General features: G+C 40.1%; 1 protein-coding gene across 1 annotated transcript in view; it reads right to left on the bottom strand.

The window, feature by feature from the left end:
- Positions 1 to 2,613: 2,613 nt before the first annotated feature.
- The window catches only part of ZFAND3 (zinc finger, AN1-type domain 3), a 23,853-nt gene continuing 14,688 nt past the window's right edge, over positions 2,614 to 11,778 (bottom strand). Inside the window, exon 3 of the mRNA XM_010145800.1 lies at positions 2,614 to 2,792. Within this exon, the coding sequence (XP_010144102.1) occupies positions 2,614 to 2,792 (179 nt within the window). The remainder of the gene's footprint in view (positions 2,793 to 11,778) is intronic.

The raw sequence follows: 11,778 nt of genomic DNA, 5'->3' as shown, positions 1-11,778 counted from the left end.
CGCGCCACCGAGCAGCAACTCCCCCCACGGACCTGCCTGCTCTCGGCTCGGCTCTGCTCTCCTGCCTCGCTGCCCACCGCTTTTCGCTGCTTTCGCCTCCCGGCAGCCTCGGTGAGCCGCTGTCGCCGTGGAAACTGCACGCCCCGGAGCTAAACTCCTGTGCCACTTGGGAACCGTCTCCTGCCTGCGGCTTTCGCCGCCAACGCTTCCGCTTCAATCCACGACCGACTGGTAAAAATTGTGTTGGTTTGGTTTTCCCCACGTGGCGCCGCGGCGTTTTGACTGCCGCGGGTTTTCTCTGTAACTGCCCCCGTGTGGCCGTCACCATCTTTACCCTGCCGCGGTTTTAACCCTCGCCTCTCCATTCCACACCCTCAATACCTCACTGGTTTTCCTCTGTGTTTGAACTGGTTTTGTTCATAGTGTTATTAAATTTTGTTTCAGTTTTCCAAAACATTCAGAGGTCTCACAAATTCTTCTCTCCCTTCCCCTATTTCTGTTGGAATAGAGGGAGGGTATTATCGTCACCGGACCTTCGCTTGCCTCGGCCAAACCGTTGACACACGGCATGCCTACGCACGAGAGCACTTCGTTAGAGAGAACACATACATACTGAACACAGTGTTAATGAAACACTGTAGCTGCACAGATAAACCAAAGATCTCCAGTCTTTTCAGCCATGTCGTAAACACGGAAACAGAATCCTGTCTCCCACTCTTATTATTAAATGCGTGGAATATATATGCTTATTAAACATCTTATATAGGCTGAAATATGCAATGTAGGAATGCAACCTTTCATTTCCTCACTGACTGTTAAGGAACTCAAAATTTTTTCCTTCATATCCATGTTTTATTAATGCATTTTATGAACTTTTAACAGAAGTATTTCCATAGAGCTGTATATATCCAGTGGAAACAATTTAAAGAATAATTCCTACAACATTTACATTGCAACAATATTGAATAATGGAACTACCTCATGGAAACTTGAGAGCAACCAACCTGATGTATTTGTCATCCAGTGTATTGAAAAAAAAAAAAAGGCAGGTCTTCTTTTATAATTTACAAAACATTACTCATCAGTGAAAGGACTTTTAATAAAAAGTTGCCTTCATCTCCATTGCTCTTAAATAGCTCCAATTTTGCAGAATTGCTAACTCATCTTTTCTCCAATTCACACAAACTTGTAAAACTCTCTTGTTCCCAATATTAGGGAGGATTTTCTATTTCGGTCAGGTGCCTGCGAGCAGCCTCAGTCATTTGATGTGTGGCAGCAGCAGACCAAAAGCAGAAACTCTAGCCTCTAACATGCTATGCATAAAGAGCCGCATCAAACTGCGTCATTGATTGTGCCAAATTTCTTCAGTTTGATAAAAAAGTTACTGGTTACTTCAAAGTATCCAGACAACAGTACACCTTCTGATTTCACGTTTGGTGGCTTCATAGATAACACAGATATGTTAGTTCTGTGGCAATGCTCCAACATCTGAAACCAAGTCTGTCTCATGTCCAAGAGCACAACACAACAGTAATCTCCAGAGGCTGAAGACTGACAGATGCTCAGAAAAATGAACAAAGCCAACATGGAATCTTTGCAGCTTTCTATCACTTCTCGCCACCTGATATTATGTATTCAATATAGAGTTCATTAACTGGGTCTTTATAACCAGCTTAGCAAATTGTTTCTCTCCCACTGCTGCTCAGAAGGACACGCCTTCTATGCAGAAAACATTTTAATACAACGTTCTACATCTTCACAGGTGCAACGTGAATTGCATCTACTGTCTGTGCAGATCCTTTGGAAATTATCGTCCTGCTGACACACAGTGAAGTAACTAAACAAACTTCTTTGAATGTACCAGTACAAGCATGGTCAGAGAGCGCCACTGTAAGCTTTCCATACACGATACGAAAAAATAATTAGGACGTAAAACCACCATGTGTGTTATCACTGAGTCTGATGAGCACATTTAAACCAGTTATGAAGACAACTGGTCCATGAAGGAGCGAGCATCTCCTCTGGAATCTAGTCATATTAATTCCTGTTTCAGAAAGATTATTTCCATGTAATATAGAACCCCAAATTAGCTGTCTGCATGAGATTATAATCCTCAATTCGATTAGCTGAACAGTGTCATCAACTTTGGAAAAAACAGGTTGGATGTTTTTCAGTGTACGACAAACAAGTCCTACTCCTCAACAGCTAAATGAAAACATTTTTGGTTAGAGGGGTTTTTTTTGTTTTAACTTTATGATAATATTGTAGCTGCTGATCTATGTTCCTTTAAACTCTGTAAAACCTTGTCATCTTTGCACTTTTACTGATGTGCTTTGGGTTTCTTCTCCTGTCAAGTGGGTATGATGCCTTACAGGGACTTCTGAAGTTAAACTCATTAACATCTGAGATCTCTTGAGACAAGGCAGTATATCAAGGCTGAAATTTTAAAGATGAAATCAGACAGGAAGTATTTAGAACTTTTTGCTACCAGTGGAAGCTATAGCTTCTGTTTAAAAGATGAAGAAAAAAAACCGAAGAAAGTATTCTCTGTATTTCCACCGCTGATACGGATCCCAGCATGGCTACATTAGAAAACTGGATGCTGCTAACAGACTACTCACCACAGCGACATGATCCCAGTTCCTGCTGTACTAGCTCCAGTTTTGTTTGGCACTGGAAGCATCGGCGTCTACTCTTCTGTTTGGACCGACTGGTTTCTTCAGACCTGTCATTACTGTCATCCAGTAGCCGTGGCCGTTTCACAGGAGAAGCTTCACTCTCCGACTGTGAATCTGTTGTATTCATAACAAATATTTTAGGAAAAATATTAGAACGTCCTTGCTGAGGCATCCCTTTGAGCAGATTGAAGTTTTGTTGCTTTCAGCTGGGGTTACCACCAAGCAGCATGAGACTTCCCATTCTAATGCACATACATGTTTTCTTAACAATCATAATGAGCATGAAGTAAGGGACAAATTATCTCTGCTCCCTCTAACAACCCCTCCCGTTGGCAGTAATGAATGTAAAATGAACTTACTAGCTTCCTTCCAGCCACGGCTGGGTCATAATAGAGATACATGTACAGTACACACCATCCTAATCCATTGCTGGCTTCATCTGTCATCTCACTTCATTTCTCCTGTGCGCATTTGTTCTGCCCACACAAACTAACCGAAGTAGGCTGCTGACGAAAACCAACTGAACGCAGGTTTGCCCTACTTCCTCCCCGTGCAGGAGGGAGACTTTTAAGGCACAGCACGTAAATTGTATTTCTTATGACTCAAAGTGGTTCACGAAAGCACCATACCATCCTTCCCTTTCTTTCCACATGGGTAACAACTTAAATCTAAATCAGCATACACCAACAACACAAACACAAATGAAATAAGGCTAACCTGTGCATGCGTGCTATAAAATCAAAGTGCTCAGACATTTTTAAAGAATGAGTGAGAATATGATTTGCATTACTAACTTCATAAATTTCTTAAAAAAGCTTATAAGAAAATGGTGTACGGAAAGCCTTAAGAAGTTAAAAGTCCAGGACAGTGTTAGTTCAGGAAGTGCAGTGCCTTTATTGGTTAATTCGTTTTCTTTCACAACGGGGAGTATATTGACCAGAGCTCGAGAGCAGCACATGAAATGCACACGACTGACTGGAACATGGAATGCCCAAGCCTTATTTCTGTGGCATGTCAGAGGCAGCAGATTTCAGCAGACCTGCCACTTTGCTGAGTCAGGTCAGGTTAGAAAACACGTCTTCCCTTCCCAAACCTGTGCACAGTGGAATCAGTTCTGTATTTCTTTTTAACAGAAGCTGCAAATAAATTTAATCCGAACTGTACTAAAAATTAAATTGCTTGTAGTAGCATTGCAAGGAAACTAACTGCTGAAAGCCACTACTGCAGTCAGTCAGAGTTACAGTGCAAGATGTTGATCAAGGGGAAGAAAAAGCCTTAGTTCAGTTAAATCCATTTTGAAAGGCCGTGTATTTTTTTGGCAGGACGGTAGCCTATTGAACGTGGTTTTACTTTTAAGTTTCCATTGCATGATGACCTGTGCTTATGGAAAACATGTCTCCTTTGTGTTAGCTGTCCCGGGTTAGGCAGAAAAAGATAACTGCCGTGACTAAACTGTTGTCCATATCCTTGTTATTTCAGCGATCTTATCTGATCCGCTGCTTGTCAACATCATGATGTCCCTCGAGCAAATAGCTAATGAAGTCAGACTACGAATATCTGCCAGCCTCTCCCTCTGGCATATGCTCTACATGGTTTCTCCCACGCAGTATAAACTTTTCTATCCTGTGTTTCAGACCTTGTCTCACAGTGTTTTTACAATTGTTGGACTCCAATATCACCGCCATTACAAATGTGTCAGTTGGGTCTACGTTATTTCTGTCATACTGCATTAAGATATGCTGAAATTTTGCCTGGCTTTACAGCAAGTACAAAGTCTCTGTATCTCACATTTCATAGAAAATTGAACTGCTTTTCTGCACAGTAGAGAGATGATATGTTTTTATTAATCTGCAATAAGTTTTTATTAATCTGGTATGTGCCTCAATACAGCCTTCTTTTCAATCAATGTCATAGATAACACTTTGCACCTTAAAAAATACATTTATTAGGCCTTAACTAACATTTGGCACATAACATAGACCAGCTCTGCATTCCTGGCTGCACAGGAGACTTGGCAAGGAAAAAAAAAAAAGTAAAGCACAATGAATTAATAAAGTTACAGAACAACTACTCATGTCTTAAATTAAAACTCTGCACAACATGATGCAAGAGAAAGATCCTCTGAACAGACTGCCCAACTCTCTGAACAGAGATCCCAACTCATACGCCAACGCAACAGTCCATCACACAGACACTTGTTTTCAGAGTCCCTAAAGAGTAGGCTAGCCTTGCCTCTAGCAGGGTGCACCCGTCAACAGACAGCTTCTGCACTGTAACCTGGCTCGGGGTGCAGTAAAGATCTGTTCCAGCCCACCTTGTTGCCAAAGATGGGGAACTACGTGATCTGTAGATTCATTACTCAGACAAACAGATACACTGCTATTTTGAAACTGCTTGCCTCCTACACATCTCTGCTTCGGGAAACATAAACCATTCTGGTAGTTCTCAGAAGCAAATCTGGCATTCTGAATTAAGCTGATGGAAACTGTAGTGGTCTACTTATAATAAAGTCCAAATAAGGGATTCATGTGTATGAGTCAACCAGTGTCTGATCAGTTAACGAAGCCATGTGCCTTAATAGAAAAACAGCTACCCTGAGTCAGCCTTCTTTCACAAAGAAATTGCTCAGCAGAGCAATGAAATGGCAGAGGAACTGCCATTGATACTCTTCCACTGCAATTTTAATTCAGAGTTAAAAAGTAAGGATTCTTCTAACCTGTATCTGATGATGGAGATTCTTCTAATTGTGGTGATTCTATCAAACTCCTATTTGAAATGAGAGAATCAAGTAATTCAGTTGAGCAAGACTGAAACTGGAGTCTTGTCCAGATACAACAATTCATGTTCTTAAAAATTGTGGTGTCTTGGACAGAAACTCACATTTGTTCTTTATTTTCACCGTCCTCGTCTTCATTACTCATATTCTCCCCTCAAAATTTTCCAAAAAAATTGGTGTTACAACTGTCAGAGCTGAATCCCACACTCTCACTCTCCTGCCGTGGGGGAGGATTTTGCAGGATGCATGCGCATGGCTTCATTAACAATCACGACGGCACTTTCACAGCATTTTGGGGAGAGGGTGCGGAGTTCCATGCCCGGCAGAGACACGGGCTAAGAAAATCTAACACAGAAGAAGGAAGGACGGAAGAGATGGGAGAGTAGTAAGACGTCCTCCTCTGCTTCCTGCTTGTTTCAAGGAGGAGATGACTCTGTTCCATCTCTGTTTTGATGATAGCTTCTGAAGCACTTGGGTTTTTTTGTTTTCATAAAGAATCCATCACACTGACAGACTGACATTTACGATCTCAGCTGCCTGTGCAATCAGCAGTGAGAGCAGTAATTAATTACCTCTCAAACATTATTGCCATCTCCTCTGGAAGTATTTTAAAAGGAGCCTGAGCTGTTGAAACCTCCGTGAAGGAAGAAACTTGCATGGTCATAGACAGTAACTACGTAACAGGATTAACTAAAGTTTGAGCAGTGTCCTGTTGACAGTTTCTATATTTAGGTTTTGGTTGTTTCTGCCACCCCCACCTTTGTTATTCCATTTTTAGATGGGGGATTACTTAATCAATGAAAACGCGTTAGAAATTTCATCTGGAGGAAACTGTCTCTTTACAAGTCTTTCCTATCACATTTATCAGAACATCATTTAAAATCATCTCCTCTACTTCAATGAACCTAAAATTAATACAGTTGTTCCAAAAACCATTTGCTTGTTGAATATTAATGAAAAGACAAAATTCAAGAATAACATCTCAAGAGCCAAGTTTGACAACTGTGACCACCTCAGTTCCTCCCTATTGTTGTATAATGTTGTGGAAACAGTTATTTTGAAACTCTGGTACTTCAACTGAGATGAACACCTTGTTCCCTCATGCAGTCGTGTCCATGTTTCAAAGGTGCATCAGAAACCTAAGCATGCACCTCTTTGGAAGCACTCATGCTCACAAGAAATTAATATCTTAATGAATTCAGCTCAATTTTTTTAAAAGCACTACAGACAGATGTCTCAAAAATTCTTACATAAACCCTTTGATAACATTTAACCACGTCATCTATTTTCCAGTATCACTGCAGTGCCTTTAGCATCACCATTTCACTGATTTTTTTTTCCCCTCCATAAAGTTTAAAAGCAATTGCCCTAAAACTCACTGTCCCTATACAATGTGGTGTAGGGAGATCACACAGGTATAGTTCCTACAGAACTCAAGTCCTGTCACAGCTGCTGTTTAGTCTCAATTTGAAATCACTCTGGAGACTATAAATAACCCCAGAAGCTGCATTACAGAAGTTACTATTTCTCATCAGTTACCAGAACAATTAAACAGTAATTGATTCCAGCTCTAATGAGTAAAAACAAACAATCAACAAAAAAACAACGCACAACTTTTAGCCTAGCTGTTTGTGATATGTAATTAAAGAGTTGCTGCAAAACATTTCAAATGTGAGACATTACTGATGTGCTTCAAACTGCCAGCGAAACTCACCCTTCCCCTTTGCAACACTGATTAAGAAAAAGGCTTCTGTTAAGCCAGTGACTTAGTGTTGTGGGGTTTTTTTTCAATGAACAGTAAAAATCAGGGGTCAAAAAAAGAAATTTAGTATGTATATTGCTTTGAATGTAAGCGGTATTTTTGAGCTCAACAACAGCATGGCTTAATTTCCCCTATCTGAGAGCTGGCATGCATGATCCATTTGTTGCGAGGATGGAGGAGGAGAATCAAACTCGCGCAGTAGCAGGTACTTTGCTAGCGCAGTGAGAACTGGCATTTGGAAAACACAAAGATGAAAGCTCCAGAGCATCTCAGAACTCCTCAATAACTGACAGCTATGTATACAAAACATTGTGTGTAACTGACAGCATTTCTTACAGGGCACACATACAGTGCTGTACTTCAGCAAATACGCTGCGTAGCAGCACAGGGCCGAGGCTGAGCTAGTGGGGCCTCCAGACAACCTGAAACACAGGCAGTGTACGGTGGGTCCCCCAGCCACCCCAGAAAGCAACCTGGCCTGATGTGGAAGGGACACTGATGTGCGGGGGTACACACGTACTCCCTTCTGAGTATTAAGCTCCCCATTTTTCACAACACCCGCATGTAAGATTAGTGTGCTTGAGACCTTGATACCTTTGTGAAATTTGATTAAAATAATCCCAGAGATTCATAAATTATTGCTGGACAAACTATGGAGGCCTTAAGAAACCAGGCAGCTGCTGCTCCCCATGCCCAGTGGTTTACATGCATAAACCTAAGATGTGATTCTCATCAAACTTCAAAACCTAACACTTTCCAGTTAAAATTGTGTGTGCATATATATAGAGAGATATATATGTGTGTGTGTGAGAATAAGAATTAATGCATATATTACTGCTGCCATATGATTCCAGGAAAATAGAAAAATATGGGAGCCTAACCATACACAACCACATAATTTTAGTAAAATTCCACCCACGCATACGATAATATTTTTTACTGTAATTTTTACCCTAGGTTGGCCCAGGAGGGTTTGTGGAGGCTCCGTCCTTGGAAGTACTCAAAACCTGATCTGACATGGCCCCCAGTGTACTCCAGGTGACCCTGCTCTGAAAAAAGGGGTTGGACCACATAGTCTCCACAGGCCCCTTCCACCTGCAGCTATGCTGCAGTTCTGAGATTCACGGATGGGAAAATAAAAAAAAACATTGGATTTATACACTAACTCCTTCCTACCTCTCACATCTTTTGTTTTCCTCTAAGCCTGTATTGTCGGTACTATCATTCATCAGAAAGGAAGTATACTGTACTGCAGTGTAACTTAATGAGGCCATTAACTACTATTTCTAATGAAATGGAAGAGAATAATCTCATGCGAGTAACCCAGATGAATGGGATGCATGTTGAAAATTGTATGACAAATAGTGAAGTATATGGGCTACTGCATGCATTTTAGCTGCTATAAAAAAGTATGAAAATGCCTATTAGCCTTTCTTGTCAATAAATTTTATAATTGCTAAATTAAGTGAAAAGCTAATTAATTTAAATCTCGTATTTAGCTCCTATACTACACCTGTTTTATAGTCAAATTTTTGCATTATTCCCCCCGACACAGACCTCTGATGTCAGCATGTCTTTAGTTAGTGGATACATTCATTACTTCACAAATATTTTTACTTATATACTCAACTGATTCATACAAGTACATATTTAAATATATTGAGGCACCTGTACTGTACAGTTCCTTTGATGAATTAACTTAGAGCATCTGAATTAATTGAAACGGTTTGTAGGGCAATGGCCATCCCATTGCTGCTGCTGATTGATGAAGGTCCTTGTTTATTTAGAGAACGAGGTGAATGGGGTTTCTTTCCTGGATTACACCCACAGGCCAAGTCTGTGTACCTCCAGAACCCACAACCACAGATGAGTCTGTGAAGACAGAACAGGTTGGGCAGTCCTGCTGAGCACGTGGCCTCATGCTTGCTGCCCATCTCTTGCTGCAATGCTAAACAGCTGAGGAACGTGTTTAAAAACAGCTGCTGACAGCAAAATCGTATGCAGATAGTGATTACCAGGGTGTGCAGGTACGAGACTGAATTCCCGTTGTCTTGATTACTGGGGGCAACTTAGGCAGTGCAGAAGCTTGATACTATGCTAAGGATGTTAAGGAAAGCTGGTTTGGTGTCTTTTGGAGGGTTTTTTGTGTGGGTCGATTTGTTTTTTTTTTTTAATAGCTGACAAACAGCATCTCAAGCCCTTCATATACTCAGACTACTATAAAGCACGAACCTTGAAAAGACCGTAAGAGGGGAATTGAATTTGAACTTATTTTCTCATTATTAGATTATGTATTGTAGCAGAATAGGGTGAGGTTGAGAGAGGGACAAGGCAGATTCTGGTGACAGTTAAAGCTGGAGAACAAATGATATTGTAAGTGGCCTGAATAATCAGAACAGGATCATTAAGTGAAAGAATAATGCACAAATACAGATTGCTAAATGGAACAACAGAAACTCAAGAAGGAAAAAAAAGTTGTAACAAGGGAATACATATGATGAAAAAGTTACGAAGGCAAATCATTAACATCCTGGTCATTCCACAGCACCAGAAGACCACTTCTTAGTATTCAAGTATGCATATTTACATATACGAATATGTATGCACAAACATACAAATAAGCTTACACTGGTTCTGATGAAATGGGACATTCACAAGCATTCAGCAATACTATAGGTTTGGTTTTTCTGACTTTAATGAGAGTCCTCTTAAGCTTTGTGAAATTTCCTAATACTGGATTAACAAGGATAGATAATGCTGTAATATTGCATATTCATTAGTCAGCTCAAGAGCGTATAAGTAAGTTGTACTGCACTGCTTCGAAATCCTAGTAGTATACTCTAGCTGCGTCCTCATCAATCAGATCGTATACAGTATTCAGGAGGGTAATTCTTCAAACCAATAGCCTAAAACCAGTTCCATACAGTAACTACTTGCTCTGTTATTTTTCATTCACACGACAAATTTTTCTTAGTATATCCTTCCCCCACACTGGTGTAATGAGGGTTTTCCAAGGCTAAGACACAGATTCAGAAGAGGAATTGTAAAGAACTCTCACCTGCTAGCAGTGAAAAAAAATCTTTTTTTTCAATATTTATCTTTCAAAAAACTTGTTTGTCATTAACTGCAGAACCTCAATGATGCCATTAGCAACAAAAATCTTGCAAGGGGAGAATAAAATTCCAAGGACTGTAATTGAATTGTCTCTTTCTAATTCATCTACACAGCATGTGAAACAGGGCTTCCACAATCACATTTTTGATCCTTTTGGCCACTTCAACTACCCAGCTTCCTCACTTTATGAGCAATGCAAAGGAAAGGAACACCCGGGAATCAGTAAGTGTGAAGGTTAATTCCAAACAAATACCAAGTATGAAAAGGATGAGTTGCCATTCATCTCGGTTTAGTGTACTTTAACACAGGCAGACAATAAGTATTCCTGTCCCAGTACAAGATGATAGAAAAACAGTCTATTTATTTTATCCTGGCTGCACTGAATAGACAAAGACAGGAGTCACTGTTTGCACGTGCTGTCATGCTGTTGCTGCACACCTTTTCATATCTGAATGTTTTATTTTTTCCACTACTCACAAGAAAATTCTCTTCAGAAGTAAACAGCATGAGTGATTAATGTATGAACTGTGAAGACACTTGCAAAACTTCTCTTTAGATTAAAGCAAATACAGGCTAAATTTCGAGGCATTTTCTTTCACTATGGTTTAGTAAAGAGGTGATGTAGATGTCTAGCACAACAGTGTGACAGACTGTGATAGACAAAAGAGGAAGAAAGACTTTTTTTGTGATTATTACCAATTATTGTGTGCTAACAAGCTCTTAAAAAAAACCTTCCCAGAAACAGCTGAAGTTTTAATAACTCAGAGGCAAGGATCATCACAGCTATAGCTGACTTCCAAACTTTTTTATATTTTAACCCCAAACCCATCTCTTTAGATTCTCCAACCACACTGGTTACAACACATTCAGTCTAAAATGCATGGAATGTATTTAGTGTAAAAGATGACGATATCCACTACTTTTAATGAACGAGGATGATTTTGTCAAGTTGAACAAGGTGATAGTGGAAACAAATCCTACAATTGCAGCATGTCCTTAAATTTTTTATAGATATTAATATTATGATCCTTACTATTAGGAGAATTTTAATCTACAATAATCATAACACTTTGAGCTGGCAACTAATGCAAAGTGTATGTGCAAAAAAGCAAGCTTGAGTAGATGTGCTCAAGCTCTTTTGAGCAGGAGAGGAAACCAATCTGTCTCTCCAGATGTGAAAGCACGGAACAGATAATACAACAGAGAAACGGGCAGTAAGAGGAGATACTAAAACCCCATCAACATGCATCATCTGATCAAGGTACAGTGTCACCTCCCAGCCTCTATTAGCTCTTGCTGCATCACTGCAAGTGCCAGACACTTTATCCTGTTTATAATTGCTGATGAGCAGTAATAAGGCTTCCATGCCTCAGCTCCTGTCTGTTCCACTTCACTGCCCACCTATTAGGTTATAACTTTTATTTACAGCCTTGCTTGATGTGCTGTTC

The sequence above is a fragment of the Buceros rhinoceros genome, unplaced genomic scaffold, assembly GCF_000710305.1.
Source record: "Buceros rhinoceros silvestris isolate BGI_N320 unplaced genomic scaffold, ASM71030v1 scaffold15831, whole genome shotgun sequence".
Taxonomy (NCBI): Eukaryota; Metazoa; Chordata; class Aves; order Bucerotiformes; family Bucerotidae; genus Buceros; species Buceros rhinoceros.
The sequence above is the reverse complement of the archived record's forward strand: the minus strand, read 5'-3'. Positions and strand labels throughout refer to the sequence as shown.